The 19,668-nt window shown below is 40.4% G+C and overlaps 1 protein-coding gene across 6 annotated transcripts in view; it reads left to right on the forward strand.

The window, feature by feature from the left end:
* Nucleotides 1-19,668, forward strand: part of oxr1a (oxidation resistance 1a) — a 143,567-nt gene that overhangs the window by 106,426 nt on the left and 17,473 nt on the right. For 4 of the 6 annotated variants that reach the window (XM_086154752.1, XM_086154755.1, XM_086154754.1 and 1 more), the window contains 5 exons: nt 3,141-3,248; nt 5,111-5,224; nt 15,716-15,868; nt 17,681-17,865; nt 18,993-19,666. In XM_086154752.1, the coding sequence (XP_086010878.1) occupies nt 3,141-3,248; nt 5,111-5,224; nt 15,716-15,868; nt 17,681-17,865; nt 18,993-19,666 (1,234 nt within the window). The remainder of the gene's footprint in view (nt 1-3,140; nt 3,249-5,110; nt 5,225-15,715; nt 15,869-17,680; nt 17,866-18,992; nt 19,667-19,668) is intronic. The other 2 variants (XM_086154753.1, XM_086154756.1) reach the window with 2 other exon arrangements.

Here is a 19,668-nt window from a genome sequence, read left to right on the forward strand (position 1 = left end):
AGGGGCCAGGTGTGTGCCCACACATTGCAGGAAATAAAACCAGACAGGGTGATGAAAATGTGGTTTTAGCAGCTATAAAATGTCCTGTAAACCAGAATCTCCTGTACATTAGTTTTATACTAACCAGCAAAGGAGCTATAAAGGTAAAAATAAATAGTTCATGGATGAGACAGTAGCAAATGGCACCCAGGGAGAATCGATGCTGTGTGCTATAGCAGCCTGGATGAAAGTCTCTTGCACTGTTGGAGCGTTGCTGTTCATTAACTCGTGACCTTCCTTACTCAAAGCAGACAAAATTATTTTGACCCTTAAAAACAAGAAGTGGATTTTCAATCCCATGTATTTAGGATCACTGAGCTGTTTGGGTTAGGTGTTGTGTGTGTTATTCTTGATATGGAATCATTTGGAGGTAAGTTGCCCTTCTTAATGGGGAGAGGCTGTTCATCTAATTTATGTGACATATGCTGATGAGATAACAAATTATGTCTGTCCTTGATAATGTCAGAAGACACCTCCAATGCATATTTACAGACTGCAGACATTGTCTCATCCTCTTCGTGTGTGATTTTGCTTATGTGTTTTATTCATCCCAGCAGCTTGACTTTTGAATGTTTTTGGAATAAATATCCAGATGCAATTACCACACACTGACCTTTGTCAGCAAATTCTAAAGGAACCTGTCATCACCTTTTTAAGAGCGATATATACACACAGACGCGCACACACACACACACACACACACACACACACACACACACACTCCTGACCTGACAGACACAAATCCATCAGGTATATGACTCCCTACTAGTTTTTGCTAGTATGTATTCATCATCCAGGTTTCTCTCCAACTGCCACTGGGTATAATCTTAACCACCATCAAGTAATTAAATGAGCTGTGAACATGCCAAAAATCATATCATGTCAAATTGCATTTGAAATATGAAGAGAGCTCTTTGATTTGATTTACTTACTTAAAATGAGCAAATTACCTATTAATCAAGGCAGGTCATCTAATCAGCTGAAAATAGGGCTGCTGTCTCGCTGTATGAGATCAGTTTGGGGAAACACGTGTGAGATGGATTTTAGTTACATTTTTAATATTTTGTTCTGTTTTTTTTTTTCTTTTCTTTTTTCTCGACTTTGCAGGTTGTCAGGTTGCATTTTTGTTGATGCATTAGACGTATGTCAAAGTACACCAATGCTCTCCACCTCAGTGTTGCACAGCACAGCTCTGCCAACATATCCGAGGCTTCCTTGCTCTGCCTTGTCTATTGTTTTCCATCCACATTGCTGAGTCAGGGGCCATGACCTGGCGCTGACCTCAGATGTTACGAGTTTTTCCAGTTTCTTGATAGGGCATCTCAAAACACTCCAGTCAAGTAAAGTTGAATTTAGAAAGTCAGAAAACAGAATTTGGTCTCATTCTTTGGTCTTTCTTTGGACAGTGGTCTAAAGACAGTGAGGTGCAGTATGTCAGAACTCACTCAACAAAATCAATATGAAACTCCAATCACTTAAAGATGCAGTTATTTCCCCTTCATTTTTTAGTTGCTTAATGTTGTAGGACCGTGTCACATGTAAATGTAAGTGACCACTTTCACAGGGCTTTTCAGCCACGGAGGCTAATGAGCTGTGCTTTAAGGCCAAAACATGTGACCTGTTATTGTTTCAGAGACCTTGGGGTCGGGGGGGGGTTAGCCCTCTCCATGGAAGAATGAATGGGACACCTGGTACTGCTCTATCAAATTCCAGACTTTGTTGCTTAGGATGTTTATAACCCAAAAGTTTTTATCTGTCAATAACTGTTCAATGAAACCACTTGTTTTGTCAGTAAATTAGAAGTGATTTCCTATTTGAAACAAAACTGAAGATTTGTCATGTTATTCTGTTTTTGAATTTAATGTTTTCCGCTTCATCTCCTCATTGTGAATATTATGTGGTATGTTTTCTGATTGCTCCATGCTTGACAGTGATTTCATGTTATAAATCTTACTGTTTGTCTGTATGTTTTCCTTTATGTGCTACCCGCCTGCAGCTGTGCCGTCTTTGATTCTGTCTGTGCTTGACTATTTTCCTTGAAATCATCCATCATGTCAGGAATTTCGAGAAGCCGAAACCCCTTACTGCTCACATATTGAAATGTTTGCACACTCAAACACGTAAAGTAGCGCACACACACACATGCACACACACACAGGACCCAAAGAAGGAGTCCCATGACTGCAGCTCTAACACACATTGTCATTATCTTGTCCTAATTATACACAGCTCAGAGTCAGCCCTGCCAGTCTCATTCTCAGAGCTTCTTTCCCCTGAGCTCTGTTTTTTTTTCCGAGTAATACAACAGTTCTTGCACACACAGACGTGGATGTCATTCTTATTTGGAAGATAGATACTGCCACAGGTCATGTTAGGAGCCTCACAAGTTCAGACACATGGAGCACATCCCTTTTCTAGATCTTAACCAGTGGAGACAAGCCACTGCACCTGTGTCACACTGCAAGGTGCTGCAGCTGAGCACGAAGTGCCACAGCAGCAGCAGCAGCAGCCAGAGTGATCTGTTAGATCCTCCGTAACGCCGAGCAAAACCTCCTCTGGCTTCTTTTGAACAGTTGACAAACAGCCATGGCACTGACATGCACAGCATGATTCAAATGTCAAAACTCATTCATACATCAATGTAGCTTAATTTCTGTGATTTGTAATATGCATCTTTTTATGGGTTAAGAGATATGTCCTTTTACATCTTATTCGGTCGTTCCAAATTCTGTAAAAAGAAAATATATATATATTTTCATGTGAACTTATGTAGTGGTTTAATGTTCAAAAATTCAATAAACTAAAAAAAAATAACTACTAGCATAACAAGATGAACTAGCTTGCGGCTGACATTCATGTCCGATTACATTTGTGCACTCGGTGAGAATCTTTCCGCCTCTATTTGAACAACTTCTCAAAATCAAAAAATGTAGGACGGAAATCAATGTCCTCTTGAAGTAATTGCAGATTTCATCGGACTTTTTGTCAGCGTTGTACAATCCAAGTAACACACCAAAGCCTGCCTTTGGCAGCTCTGAGGAAAACTCCCTGTCAAGAAGAAGCACTGTGACTCTCTATCTCTCTCTCGTTTTGTGGTCCAGGTGGAATCGCGGGACACACTGAACAGCATTGCGCTCAAGTTTGACACCACACCCAACGAGTTGGTTCAGCTGAACAAGCTGTTCTCCAGAGCAGTGGTGCCCGGCCAGGTGTGAACCACTGCAAACGCCTTCGCCGATACACTGAGCTGCATCGCTTCATCACTTTTTCTGCTAACACTTATGACTACACTCTCTAACTGCTCTACCTCATTTCCCATTGCCATCATTCATGATGAACTTTCACTCACCACATTTGTTCCATTTAGAAATGTTTGTAGAGGAAGTCACTGTAGAAGGTTTTGGTGACTCTTGACATTTTCTGTTAAGTTATCTTATCCAATTAACTCAGTTAACTTATTAATTAACACAGTTAGCTTCACAAATACCAGGAGCTCACATCACATTTGCGTTGCAATGTATCAAACACATCATCATGCAGACTATTTTTCATTCAAGCAACTACAGATTATTGAACAGTGTTGTATTTTACAGCATCCTCATAGGACAGTTCGATCAGTTATCTACACCCTGTATCACTCATTAGTAAATTGGTTTGTTTCTATTTGGCTTTCACACTGAGTAGAATACAAAAAATTAAACTATGAAAAATGAAAACCCAGTACGTACACTTAGATGGAGAAGTAGATGGCTTTGGAGATCTATTTAGAGGGGTTATCATGTTTTAATGTTCTTTATATGCTACTTAGTATTTTTGAAATTTGCATCCTGCTTATGGTGTATACGCTGTGACAGACTCACAAAGACAGAGGTTTTGCATATTTTGCAACATGGATTTGTGTTCTTAAAGACCATAATCATGGGTCACATCCCTGCTTTCTGCCTGCTAACCATAGCAGCCACTTTGGATGCACTAAAAAGGTATAATGCATCATTCTAAATGGACCCAAAGATACTGAAGCAAAATTGCTGTTACTAGAAGCACATCTTTAACCTTCACTGCTTTTCCTGTCATTACTGTTGGCCTTTTCCTTCATGACATGGCTTACTCACATAGTCCAGAGTGACTCAGTTAGTTTTTCCTGTTATATACGGTCTCAACAGGCTTAATGTGGCCTCCTTTCTCACACATTCATACATCTAAGGGCTGCTTTTGACATTCCTTTGTTAAGTAATTTACTAAATTCAAGCGTTTACTGAAATGGGCAAACTGACTAAATTACGTCCAACAGTGACAGCATGTCTGCAGGATGTTAGTGTATCAGGCCAGTGAATAGTCAATCTGGAAACCATGGCAACGATCAAGGCTTGTTGGTCATTCGTGAACTTCAGCTGTTATGGAATGGCCGTGAATAGTATTATGTCCAAATCCTTTTTAATGTTTTTTTTTTTTCCTTTAATGAGTTTTATCTATTTAGTAACGTGAAAGATTAAAAAACAGCATAACATTTCCATGTAGACAGTCCGAATTCTTGTCAAGTAGAGTGAGGGATGACATTATAGACAAGCAAATCTGGGTATTCCGCTTGATGAAAACAGAAATGGATGGTGGAAGACGCCACATGCAGTGCATTTATAGATTTTTCTCCGCTCCAATGGAGCAAGGCCTTGTTTTATTTCTAAATATTTAACCAGCCTAACAATGTCCTTGCCCGTCTGATTAATGAATTGGAATGCCTAATTAAGGAATTCATCGTTTAATAGCTAATGTAAAATCTGAAGTTGCAGCTGTAAGCCACTACATTCACTGCATGACTTCTCATTCCCGAAACCCCGTCAGTGAGCATGATCCCAGCACCACACGTCCTGATATGTTATATCCTCTGTCAACGTTTCACATGATTTCTTTTATTTGCTCTGCCTATATGAGAGGTGGGCCGTTTAAGCATGCATCTGTAGGTGTGTGAGAGTTTCAGTGTGAAACTCTTTCCCTATGTGTGCATGGATAATGTGCTCGTCTGTTTGCCTTGTGGCAACGCCTCTGTAAACACAGGCATACATTGTGTTTGCAGGTTCTTTATGTTCCTGATCCCGAATACGTCTCCAGTGTTGGAAGCTCCCCTTCCCTCAGCCCCATCAGCCCCCTGTCTCCCACCTCCTCAGAAGCCGATTTAGAGAAAGTGACGGTATGTTAAACACACATCTGATACACGCTGCCATACATCCAGGTTTGATGGATTCCTTTTCTACATAATATGTAGTTGAAATAGCTCCTCAGTCAACTTTAGACACATTAGTTATTCCAGACACCGAAGGAGGAGCGGCTTGAATTGAATACGGTCTCACAAGGATGTGTTGATTTAACTCATTTACATTCTGACTGTTGACCTATCTAGTTAACAGTTAAGTCAGACACTAAAAGAAAACCTTGAAATTAATTGACTACATTCGATCCAGAAGCCACACAACATCGTACAGCATTCATGCACCTCATCGGCAAAAGTTAAAAAGACGCATCATGAAAGTGCCAGAAATGTGTCTCCGTGTCATCATTTATGGGCTTCATGTGTCATATTTTCAACCAATGTTCTTAAAGTCACCATTTGCAAAAGTACTTTTTGCAAGTGCCAACCATTTTAAGGGACGGGTCGAAAAATAAACAAAAAAAAAAAAAAAAACCTTGTATAATTCAAGGATAAGACCAAAATAGATTATACAATGCTGTGTTTATTATTTACAACTGAAAGCTTGCCATGTTGCATAATGACAGTCCCTTCTGTTCCATCAACATGTGATGGAAGCAGGTCTTTAGAGACCGTTGAAGAAATTCGCAGTTCTAAAGATTCCTACTGTGATAACCTAGAAATCATGCATGCCCTTCCAATTGTGTTTTCGCTATAAAAATAGAATGCAAATTTACACTCAAATGTTCGGGTGGTTGAAGTTGATCACGCATTCAATCACAAAACAATAACAATGAAAAAAACTTAATATAAATCGATAAATTTTATACTCTCCTTTCAACAGTTCAAATGCAAAACAAAGAAAAAACAGATTTTCGACTCAAAAACAGATATTGTGTTCCTCCGGCCTTTAAACTTTGTTTAGTGCCAACCGCTGTTGTTGAAGTGTGTGTCTTTGTGTGTGTGTGTGTGTGTGTGTGTCCCGAATGCTATTGTAGTCCGACTCAAAACGTGACGCTCTTGTGTAGTGAAGTGAGCGAGGCTACAGATAAAGGTGCCAGTGTCAGGTGGGCTGTTCGAAGAGCTGTTCTGGTTTATTGTTGTAAATGCCCTTTTTGCAAAGATGGAGGTACATGGCATTTACACCGAATTCTCAATGCAGAATAATTTGCATCTGTTCTTCCAGGGGCGTTTGTGTTGTGGCGCATGTAACCAAATTTGCTGTGTTCAGATAAATAGGAAAGGAATATAGATTAGAGAGAATATACATGCGAAGATCTTTTTTTTTTTTTTTTCCAGTATCACCTTGATTTGTGGTGACTTTTTGGTGACTATAAAATCGCCAAATTACCATGACATTTTTTTTGGTGGGGGGGGGGGGTGACTGTTGCTCTTTTCCCCTCACTTTTTCTTTTGTGCATAATAAAAAGGTGTAAGAGCTTGATTATGGTAGTTTATGTTGCATCTCTTGAAAAACTCAATGTATTCTTTGGTCAGCTCTCCACCCCCAATCCTTATAGCAAGCTGTAAGACTAGCGGTATGAGCCATCTCCCTCAGGTACTGTCTGCTGCATCTGAATGAGCCAATCATTAGGCACCACAGGAAGCCCAGCAATCCCTTAAGAAATATGACTGTTTGCTGGTCTCCGTGGAGATGGACTTTTTGTTTGGGTACTTTTTAGGAAAATGGATACTACCGCTTCCATCTCCATCTCTGTCGCTCCAGCTCCACTTGAGTCGCGACAGCCTCCCACCATAAGCATTTCCGCTCGTCTGCCCTCATCTCTGCCCGTTAATTTCTCCACGGTTGCCAAAAGAAAGGCCCCCGTTCATTTACTACTTATCTATTTAGGTCATGCCTGCGAGAACAGGAGCATATTCTCCAGCTCTCCGTGGGGGCGTAACAGAGTGAGGGGCTGTGACTGCAGAGAAATTAAGCCTTTAAAAGTGATGCCATGTCTGATATTTAGACAAACTAATGAACAGAGGAGCTTGCTCTCTCAGACAAGCAGCCAGGCAGCAATTATTTTGGGCAGAGAATGTGTGCATGGAAGGCAGAAGGGAGGGAGCATTACCTCACCCCAATGTGTCAACTCTGTTTGTGGAGGCGTCTGTGTGTTGGTAGTCTTAAGAAAAACAAGCATCACCCAGGTGCTTTTTGTTTTTTTTTTGTAACTAGAGGAAATGTCGTAATGACTCTCCCTCTTATTTTTGTCCTCTCCAGAATCCCCTACATAGTTTAATTAGGAGCCTATCTTAGGGCTCTACACATTTCTCAGTGAAGTAATCTTTGAACAAACTGGTTTGGGCAGGCTTGTAGTCGTAGAAATCCCACCAACAAAACCTCCTCGGACACGGACGAAGTGTCCAAAAAAGAAACGCCCCATACTTGATAATTCCTCATTTATAAAAGAGTCAAATATGACACCAGAAGTCTATTCAGAGCTGTTGATCTCAGGTGAAGGCATTCTATTAGTGAACATATTCATAAGAAAAGAAATTGTGATTGAAATAATTTGACCGTGAGAATTTTTGTCTTTGATCGATTTAAGTTATTTGATATTTAGTAGGCTGCATGACTTGATAAAATCGAGATGTGCTTTTTAATGTTCTGCTCAACCTTATGAAAAAAATAAGCATAAAGGTTTATAACTTATTGAGAAATCCTTAAACGGATAGCTGTACTGTAGGTAGTGAATGTGTTTATTTCTGACAATTTTCTCAGAAGTTATTGATCCATGGTCTTTAAAGCATCAACAAGAGAAAAATGGTCAACTTCCATGGATTGCATTAGAGTCCTCTTTTGGGTGGGGGGGATAAAACATACCCTTCCACATTTGTACATAACAAAAACAGTAGCTGTACATTTATTACTATACTTTATATAACATCTACATGGAAGGCGAGTTTAATCTTTAGTTATTACAAATTATCAATACAGGGTATTTATAGACAGATTAATACTGAAGAGATAAAATCTCATTTTACACAATTTCACAGAAGACATGATTTCATGTGTTCTTGTTTGAAAGTAGAAAAATATTTTTACTTGAGTAGGGCTCATAGAATATCCATCAGATTTCCATTGCAAGAAAATAACACCCATCACCAAAGGAACAAAGCCTGCAAATCAATAACAGGTATTTACTGGGGCTGTGTTTTGAGACAAATTGCTATTTGTCAGAGAGAAAGGTAAGAGATTCAACGTGTTTTTCCTGTTTCTGTCGTCGCCCTGAAGGCCAAATAAAGCAGCTCTGGAGTGTCTTGATGCTGTCAGTGTGCCTGCTGGTCTGTTGGTATTGGCAGAAAAAAAGCAACACATCTTGCAGGCATAGATCTCTCTCTGCATGTGTGTGCAAGTGTGTGAGCGTACGCTCATGCGTGCGCACGCACCTTCGTGTACTTTATGGCTGATGGACTTGCTGTCGTAGGATTATTTGGCAGCCGCAGGCTTGCTGGCACGCTTTGCTCTCTGGTCATCTGTGTGGGCTGGCATGTCCTCTTTTGTCCTGTCCAGACCTTCCCCACCTCCCTGTGCTCATACTGATACGCACATCCGTACTCACACATTTACTTACCCGGTGGCTCGGCGACTGCTGTGACCTTCACCGTCTCATCCTCTTTTGACACCTCTTTTGCCTGCCTCCCTTCCTTTTTTTTTTTCCTCTCTTACTTCCTCTTCTCCTCCCGGAGTGTGACCACTTTAAATCGTTTATATTTTAGGTGCCGCTTCATTTCACACGTGAATTCCAAGACATATCTACAATATGTGGTTTTGCTTTTCTAATATTATAATGGCCCTGCTTACTATAATACTTCTTCTTTCGGCTGTTCCCTTCAGGGGTCGCCACAGGGAATCAACTTTCTCCATCTAACCCTATTCTCTGTATCCTCCTCTCTCACACCAATTACCTTCGTATCCTCTCTCACCACATCAATAAATCTTCTCTTTGGTCTTCCTCAAGACCTCTTGCCTGGCAGCTCAAATTACAGCATCCGTCTACCAATATATTCTCTATTCCTCCTTTGTACATAACCAAACCATCTCAGTCTGGCTTCTCTGACCTTCTCTCAAAAACATCTAACATGTGCTGTTCCTCTGATAGTCTCATTCCTGATCCTATCCATCCTGGTCACTCCCAAAGAGAACCTTAACCTCTAGTTCTGCCTCCTGTCTTTTCGTCTTTGTAACAGTTTCTACGCCCTCCAGCATCTCTGGTCTCACCACTGTCTTGTACACCTTTCCTTTTATTCTGGCCGATAGTCTTCTATCACATAGTACCTCTGACACTTTTCTCCACCCATTCCAACCTGCTTGGACCCGTCTCTTCAGCTCTTTTCTACACTCTCCGTTGCTCTGGACTGTTGACTCCAGGTACCTGAAATCCTCCAGCTTCTTAATCTCCACTCCCTGTAGCCTCACCGTTCCACCCGAGTTCCTCTCATTCACACACATATATTCTGTCTTGCTTTGACTAACTTTCATTCCTCTGTTTTCCAGAGCATACCTCAACCTCTCTAGATTTTCCTCTACCTGTTTTCTGCTCTCACTGCAGATCACAATGTCATATGGACCATAACATCATGGTCCATGGAAATTCCTGTCTAACCTCATCTGTCAGCCTGTCGATCACCTTTGCGAAAAAGAAGGGGCTCAGAGCTGATCCCTGATGGAGTCCCACCTCCACCTTGAACTTCTCTGTTACCCCTACAGCACACCGTACCACTGTCTCACAGCTAGCATACATGTCCTGCACCAGTTTAACATACTTCTCTGCTACCCCAGACTTCCTCGTACAATACCAGAGCTCCTCTCTGGGTACCCTGTCATATGCTTTTTCTACGTCTACAAAAACCAACCGACTCTCTACCTTTTCCTGTCATTATCCCGATATTCAAAGTCCCTACTCTCAGTCCCATGCTCTTCCCTTTCCGCCTCTCTCTCTGCTTCCAAACACGCCCTCCTCCTCTTGTTCTTGTTCTTCGACCCGCAGCCCAATTTCTACTGGTACCCTGTAGGTCAGTGGCGGTCGTTGTTAGCCCGGTCGACCGATCCGGTATGGTATGGTTATGGTTGACTCGCATGTTTGGTTTTGGCAAAAGTTTTACGCCAGATACCCTTCCTGACCCAACCCCCTGCATTATCCGGCCTTGGGACCGGCTCAGGGAGACTTGGGGGCTCCGTGCTCCCCCAAGACAGGCTTGGGGGGACACGGGCCAGTGCCGGCCTGAGGCTGCATTGCTTACAATAATACAAAGATAATAATGCTAATATTAACACCAAAGGAAGAATTTACACCTGATAAATTTGTCCCATTGTTTACTTCTACTTGCAGAATGGGGTCATCCCCACAAGGTGGAGCTGTCTATTGATTTTTTTTTTATTATTTTTTTTTGATAGCACCATGTGTCACTGTCAAGGTCAAAGCCGGGTGGCACCTGCAGATTTCATCTCTGGAAATATTTATTACGTGTTTTACAGCATCCACTGCCTTTTTGCCCAATTTTTCTTTTCTTTTACTGCGAAATATCGGTTGGAAATGAAGAGGATCGATTTCTTCAGCCTCTCCACAACCATGATCTGACACATCCACCCATCTCCCTGTCAACACCATCACCATCTGCCTCATCCCTTTTCCAACACCTGTGTGAATGACTGTCACAGGGTTTTTCCACCTTTTTTCACCACAGACTCTCAACTCAAGGGGGTCTGAGAACAGTCAAGCGATTTCACCCCCCCCCCCCCCCCCCCCCCCCCATTTTATTTCAGCACAGTATCCATACAAGTAGCTTCAGTAAATATTGTTCATATTATATCTTTGATTATTTTTATGATTTTTTTTTTTTTTTAATTAACGCTGAATCGTCGTAGTGTAGTTCATCAATTTATGTAGAATGTCTGGCGTTAATTTGTTAATGAGGTGTAATACGGGGGTATGCGTGATTAGGATAATTTCACCTGTGCTAAGATATCTCTGGATAAGTTGAAAGCCAGTGTAAGACAAATATATTTTGGATAGTAATAATAAGCTGCTACTTGAACAGCAAAAAAAATAGAGGTTTGAAAAAAAGGACAATTTTTTTTTTTTTAATGTTGAAGTGGTAGAGAGTTATGCCTCACCTTCAACTGGCTAAATTCAGTCGATCTTTCAGCTGTGCGTATATCTGAAAGCTATCGCCAAATAGTCGGAAAATATCTTTACTCTGTTTGCTCTTTGAATCACTAAAGGGCATTTTGTAACTTCCAACTCCTGAAACTCTCTGAAACCCACAAGCATAATCTGAATCGAATTTGAGTCAGTTGACGACGTTTCATATCTAGATTTTGAATAAATTGTCCACAAGTCAATTAAGACAGGCTGATATAGAAGGGAAAAAAAGATTACAATCAATCATTTAGAAGTTGTTTAGACTGATTGTAAAATGATTGTAGCCATAAGTATTTCCTCGGCCATCGATAGTTTGGAGGTCCAGATAATTTAGTGTGCAATAGGAACAAAATGTCAAGAAGTTTAGTCACTTCTTTCAAAGGTTTTTCAGGCCAGTAATGGTAAGTATAAACTGTATGTTGAATTGCCTTGCAGGCATTGTGCGTGCTTGCATGCATTTACATAAGTAAAATATATTCCTTAAAGTAAACCACATAATAGGAAACCTTAGTCTGACATGTATTTGTAACCTGAATAAAAAAAAAAAAATCCACACATTATAGATGCAAAATTGCAATGCATAAGACATTCAAGTAAACAAATAGAATGAAACACAAAATATGCAACACACAGTGATTGTAGCAGCACTTTTACAACCCTGGATCGGTTGATCTGAGTGGTCTTAAAAACACATTCTCCTTGACTTATGTGCTTAAAGATGGAAAATGTTATCTGGAGTCAAACCAAGTCAGGATTTATTGGAATCCATTAAATCAGAAATTATACTCTGCAAGGACAGTGTAATTTGGCAAGGTTGTGAGCTGTTTTCAGGGATGAGTGTTGATGAAATGTCTTTGTGCTGCGTTCTGCACAAATGCCGTATGGTTAACACTACGTTGAACTTTTTTGCTGGATCGCACTTGTGTATTTAATCTGATTTACAAGATTAAACATGCTTATTACCGTATTATTAAAACATCAAAAACCCATCCAAAGTTTCATGATAGTTTCATGAAGAATATTATATGACAAACTCACAAAATAAACACCTAATGGAACAAAGCCCTGACGACCTCCATCCAGAGAGCTTTACAGAGGTGTCATGGCAAGAAAGTTTCATAAGAAATGGGCAAGGATATAGCGTTGATAATAAGATCTTTGAACATGGTTGTGGTTGAGCTAGGTGCTACGTCTGCAACATTGCACAATGCAGACTTCATCAACTTCAAATTCAGGCTACTAAGGAAAAGGTGCAAAGGAAAAATCAAATTAATAACATTGATCATCACACCAGCTCTGCCATACTAATCACTGAAATAGCAAGCCAAGGCTTCTTTCCTGTGTGACTTTCTTGGGTAATAAGTATCACACATTCACATTTAAATTAAAGGACTGATTGTCAGCTTTCAACAATATGCCATCATGGGCAGTCAGTTGATGAGACCAACTTTCTTGCACTATTGATTCATTTCATTATTTCTGTGATCATTATCCCGCATAGCAAGATAATGAACCCAAGCAACAACAATGGAATTTTGTTTTGTTTTGAGCAAGTCTACCTACAACAAAATACAAAAAATCCGTTGTTTTGCTGTACGAGCTCCAGTCTCTCCCGCAGCATTCTCATCCCTTATATACACCGAAGGGGAATCGGAAACAATGTAATTTTGTTAAAAATAAAAACACCCCTTTTTTCATACTTTCAGATGTACAAATATGACAAAAGGAAGGGTGTGCTGCTTAACACTGACATGATTTACCACTTGCAGCTGCTACTTATAACCCTATTAGGTTTTGTACTAGGGTACGCACCTTTCCTTTGAACCTATATTTCACATTTGTAAAGAGTATGAGTTATTATATGTATTATCTATATAGTTGAATGAGTCATTTAGTGTCCTGCTGATAAGAGGTAGTCATTGGGTACAATCAAGTACTGAAGTGGGTTTTAGTTGCCAGTATATTCCTGCAGAACATTGTTGTATGCGGGAAATGGCTATTTGGATTGTTCATTTTAAAATGAGTCCAGAAAACTATTTTCATCCCTTTTTTTTTTTTTATACATATATTTTAGCTCCCTTTCTCCTCTCCCATTAGGAGAGGCTTGTTGTGGTTGTAACAGATTGCCTGGCCCCCTCAGTCTTCCCTTGCTGCCAGTGTCTGGGCTGCTTGTGTCGGTGTGGGTCGGTAGCTGCAGGCTGTTTGTCGACGGCACTGGGATATGAAGAGGAGGAGGTGTGGGGGTGGGTGTCAGTAGGACAGCAGACAGTTGCTAAGGGCTCTGACTCTCCCCTCCTGCTCTTGGCTGCCACTGTAGCTCTTCACTTCCCCGCTGGCTCTGGACACTCTCCCCTCATGGTCGAAGTCCCCGTTGACAAGAACTCCCACACACTCCACACTGTCCTCCTTTTTCCTTTTACTTGTTTGTCCTCACTCCAATCGTTCTTTTATTGCCCTAAGCTCTCTTTATCTCCTTGACTTTTCTCTTTATTATTTCTCTAAAGAGGCTAACCACTGCTGCATTTCCTGGAGCGTCTTCTGTAGTCCTACATCTGGTCCTCCCCATCTCACGTGCTCCTTAGTTCTCTCGTATCAAGGTTGATTGGTCTTTTTTTTTTTTTTCCTAAGCAATCTCTGAGTATAGTGATGGTCCATACCATAGGTCATTGTTCAGTCATTCATAAGAGACAAAATGTCTGTCTGTTTTTCCAGAGGCACTGAGATTGCATGGCAACATGCCACCTGAAGAAGTACCAAGCCAGCAACACTTTGTATATATCATCACTGCCAGGCTGCACACTGACTTAGAAGAGAATCAGAAAATTAGAATATTGTGATAAAGTTCTTTATCTTCTGTAATGCAATTAAAAAAACAAAAAATATTTTTTCATGATATTCTAATATTTTGAGATAGGATTTTTGAGTTTTCTTAAGATGTAAGCCATAATCAGCAATATCAAAATAATAAAAGGCTTGCAATATTTCAGTTGATCTGTATTGGATCCAGAATGTATGACATTTTTGTTTTTGTAATTGCATTACAGAAGAGAAGAGAAAGAACTTCATCACAATATTCTAATTTTCTGAGACAGTCCTGTATGAGAGAATGTAACTTTTGTTATTGTAGCAAATGTTTTCTCTGTTCCCCACATTTAGACATGTAACTTTCATTGTGTGTCATATATAAGTATAATATATTCAGTCACAATATTTACTGCTTATCCTGTAGTCAGCATTGCTGAGGGACTGGATCCTATCCCAGATGTCACTGGGCAAAAGGCGGGGCGCACCCCGGTTCCGTCCTTAGTCAATCACAGAGCCACATACGCCCGTAGACATAGAACCATTTACCGTATTCTCATTCATACATCATACATACATATTTCAGTCTCCAATTAACCTTCTGTTTTTGCACTGTGGGAGGAAACTAGAGAACCCAGAAGAAAGTCACACTGACTCGGGGAGAACATGCAAACTCCGGGACCTCCTTGCTGTGAGGGGGTAGCGCTCGTTACTGCGCTGCCCTAGTATTATTAAGTATTCAGTATATGTTTTGGTGCTCTCAATCCACAGAATAACCAGTAAACAACAGACGTGGGATTTGCATGTCCTGTAACCATGTTTTTAATGCCTTATTTTAGTTTTGTTCATTTTATCACAGTGCGGTTGGTTTGCCGATAAGGTGGCACAATACTTGATATGCATGCGTGCACATTTTTACACACAAATTCATAAATGTGTATTAATGCATGAATGAACTTTGCTGAAATACATGAGGCTAGAAGTAAATTACTTGAATTGTATGTGTGTGCGTCTATGCATATTAGGCCGCTCAAGGGCATGTTCATCTCTAATAAAATAACACAAACAAGGCATCAAACTGAAAAACTAAAAAAATAAAAACACCCTATAACAATGAAAGCCTCTGTCATGTATGAATTTTTTTCACCACATTAAACTGACTATTTAGTGGGGTAAATTCATTTATACAGTGATAATACATCTAGACACTGAAAACCAAATGGTACACAGCTCCGTTATCCACTGTGCTACCAAGTGAACCAAACTGTCCCTGGTTGGCAATGTTTTATTATGTTGTCAGTATTTGTTTTGTGTTTTTAGTCACCGAGATAAAATGGAACACAGCAGTTTTGCTTTACTCAACCAGAGCTTTAAAATTAATGTCACTAACTGTGGCTTCGACTTTTTTTTTCTGTCTCTATGCCTCCTTTTTGTTTACTCTGACTGAACAGATGAAACGGCATTATAAAAAGTGAACTAATAAAAAGTCTCTTTTTTTTTTCCCCGCCCTACCCTTCCTCTAAATCAACCACCTTTCTTCCAGGACTCCGATGGCCCTCCCAGACAAGAAAGCGTTCACCCCCCTGTGTTCTCTGCCCTCCGCCAGTCTCGAGTGGTGTCATCCACCTCCGAGGAGGAAGAGGCCCTCACAGAAAAGTTTCTCAAGATCAACTGCAAATATATCACTGATGGCAAGGTGAGACAATGTGCTGTATGGAGTGCTTAGAAGAGTGAATATCCTCTCAGGTGACTGCTTTAGATTACAATAACTAGTCATTGGTTCAAAAATGTGGAAAATATATTTTCTGTCATGCAGTAAATGGAATAATTTAACATCAAGATGATATGAAGAAACATCATACTCTGCCATTAAAAGTATTACTGTAGCGGTAACTTAGAAGAGATTAAAATCATCAGTAACCTGAAGTAATGATTTAGATATGCTCTTTAACAAAACCATCTTTCCTATTTACCGTAGTGTGGTTATTGCTGATCATTAAGAAAAACTAGACTCATTGAACATCCTAAAAACAGATATAGTATGTTATCCTTTTTTGAAATTAAATCTCTTTTAATCTGAATTACAATATATATTGCTGCATAAATTGTGCGTTAACACTGACATGCCTTTATCTTAAATCGTTTAACATTTCCGTGGAAATGAAATTAATCTGGAATCTTATAAATGTTGGATGTGATTCCTCTTCAGTGTTTCAAGCGTGTAGAAATGGTTTAAACCTATCATTCAAACTGATAATTAACAGATGGTATCAAAAGTACAGCCTCAGGTAGCTGGGTAGTCAGTTATGAATGTCATCTGTCATGTAGTACAGGCAGTGTCCAGAAATGTGACAAAAATAGTTACTCAACAAATTTATGACTGGTAAGTGGTGAATTTAACGTTGATCCATGAATGACGTGGGATGTTAGTGTGCATTACTCGTGTATTAAATATAGTTATTTAAAATTCCACAATTATTCTGACATCTTTAACACCCAATGGGTGTGTCTTCATGCCTATCTCCAAACAGTGTTTTATTACTATTTGCAATGGTCTAAGCTTGTGGGCCATTATCGTTTGTGTCTTGTTTGCCACAAAAATTAGGAATATGACCAGTTTTCATTATAGGTTTTTCTTAATTTCTCAGTGGTCATTATTATTATTATCATCAAAAAGAAGTAACACACTAAATGAACGAAGTCTGTATTCCTCCAAAGTGGCTAATATTAGTTTACTGGAGATCAGTGTATTATTAGTTTACTAGAGATCAGTGTAGAATTTTGAGGCTCCTTCATTTATTTATTTTTTAGCAAATAACTGATTGCATGTTTTCTCATAATTGTAATTCTTCGACAATTTATACACATTGGCTTTTGATTCCCCATTGGAAAAAATATTGATCAGAGATACAGATTCCCTTTTTATTTTTGTTTACATGCCTCATAAAATCTGCTCTGATATCAAACTTAGTCACCAAGTGCTATTTTGTGCCATAGTCTCTTTAAGGAAATCACCAAGACTAAAAAACTAACGGTGAAGTAGGATAACACAATTATGAACTACACTTGTCACTCACTTTGCAACAGAATTTGAGAATTGAGAAAAGCAGAGAATTGCAAAAGCAGACTTTCAAAAAGCAGCTAATGTGACATTCTGCAACGTAAAAACACAGACGCCACCCAGCTCGATCATCATTTGCCCCTTTAGAGCATCCAAGCAACTTTTCCTGGCCGTAGACACACACAAGGATATGTGGTATTGAACCACCACTAATTCACTTCCAGGCTTCAAATGAAAGCATTGAAGTGCTCACTGTAGATAGTCAATAACTTCTACATGATTTAGGGCATTTATGACTTGAAATGGATTAAGCGGAGTTGTTTATATAACGGTCAGGCTTTGGATCAGTATCATGATCTTTTTCATGATACATAAAAATACTAAAGTGTCCCTGTTTGTTTGTTTGAAAATGGTTATAGACCATCTCTCTTCTCCTCATCATTTCAGGGTGCAGTAAGCGGGGTGTTGTTGGTGACGCCAAACAACATTATGTTCGACCCCCACCGGATGGACCCGCTAGTCCAAGCCCACGGTTTTGAGGAATATGGCATCATGTGTCCTCTGGAGGAGGTGCAGTCCGCTGCCATCTTCAAGGAGATCACTGACCTCAAGATCCGAGAGACTGTACCAGAGTAAGAGAAAACGCGGACAAGCACTGCATAGATTGAAGAATGAGAAAGGAAGCAACATTGATGTAGTCAATGTTTCATCTACGGTGAAATTACATCACAAACTTACTAACAGTTGAATTATTTTTCCACGCAAACTAAAATCAAAAGGATTCGGCAATTATCGCTGGGTTAATGGAGCATGCTTCCTTCATTGTGAGTGCACTGGATCTGCTCCGAGAAGCAACCGCTTCAATGTGTTTCCCCCTCACAAGATTGTCTACGTTTTTCATGCCTTATCTGGATTGTTCTAGTTTTTTGTCCTATTGTATTTCATGCAAGGATAAATATTATGTCCTTAGAAGCAAAGCGGAATCTTTTTCACTGTCATCTCCTAGCAGCAAGGTCAAGGCAGTGTTGTCCGTTGAGCAGTTATTGTGCTCGCAAATTACCTTTTTTTTGCTTTTCTTGCGCCAGGACAGCTGTTTTCTCAAATGTGCTCAATTGTCTGTTCATTCTCTCTCTCTCCCTCCCTCCCACCCCCGACACACACAGCTGAGCAACAAGTTCCCTGCTGAAAATAGTACTTTGATGCATGCTGCATACACTGTAAACAAAAGTTTCACTATTGTGTGTGATCTTTCGAAAATCAAAAGGTTTCATTCCGAGTCAGTGTTATTGCCTTGCATATTTAAATTTGAAGTTTATTGAGCTAATTCCACATGTATGTATTTTTTTTCTGTTCCAATGGCTAAATTTGTCTAGAATTTGATATGCCTGCGCTCGCAGACATGTGCAACTTACTGGTGATATTTCTGAATCACCACCATTAAGATTTTTGCAAGCCATCAAACCGTGCACTGCGTTTTTTCCATCAAAAAAAAACACTGTGATAGAGATTGTTAGTTTTTTGGAAAGAACGTATTCAGTAAGTCAGTTGTGTTAATGATAAGCATATATTGTGCAAATAATGTTGGATAGGATTGTTGCTAATAATAATGACATCACATTTAAAAACCTGTAAGTTTGACAGTTTGCTGGCCTTGTATGTCTGCCTTAAGCTCAAGCACTGTAATAAGTCACATTATTTTTATTCATGTCATTTTTGTATCACTGATGAACCAGTTTTCTTATTTAATGTCTGTTTCCAGTGACCTGGAGCCTCTGCCAACAGAGAGACATCCCTCCCAGCAGAAGGACCCAGAGCAGCGCCTGAGGGAGCCGGGGGCCAATGACAGTGGCAGCACAGCCCCACGCAGCACCGAGGGTTCAATCTCAGAAGATGTATTCACTGAGTCGGAGCTGTCCCCCATCCGGGAGGAAGAGCAAGCATCTAGCGAGGACCTCTGTCTGGACAAGTCCTCTGGTGCCTCCACAGAATCTGTGCAAACTGTGACCCAGGTGGGGACCAACGTCACCCGGGCCCCGGGCGGGGCCAGCAGCTCAGTCAGCCATCCAGAGGAGCCAGCGCAAACCTCCGCCACAACAGAGGACAATCTACCAAACACTGCCACTGAAAAGAATAGCCAGTCCCCAATGAGTTCCAAGCAGCACAGTGAAGAGAAGCCCCCAAGCACAACTACTACTACTACCAACACCACCACCAGCAGCACCACTAGCCAGGCCCAGCGCCCCAGCAGCAGCAGCACATCCCACACAGGGTCCCAAAGCTCAGCCATCCACGCTGCCACTCTCTCATCCAGTCCACAGGGAAATGCCAACAAGGGGGCCGAGGTCTCCGATACGGACGCTATGCAAAAAGGGAAGGAGGAGAAAGAGAATGTAGAACAGGCGCTAAAGGGCAACATGCAGAACTCTGAGGAGGGT

Source organism: Fistularia commersonii, chromosome 11 (assembly GCF_037954325.1).
Source record: "Fistularia commersonii isolate RoL2024-O1a breed Wild chromosome 11, RoL_Fcom_v1.0, whole genome shotgun sequence".
Classification (NCBI taxonomy): domain Eukaryota; kingdom Metazoa; phylum Chordata; class Actinopteri; order Syngnathiformes; family Fistulariidae; genus Fistularia; species Fistularia commersonii.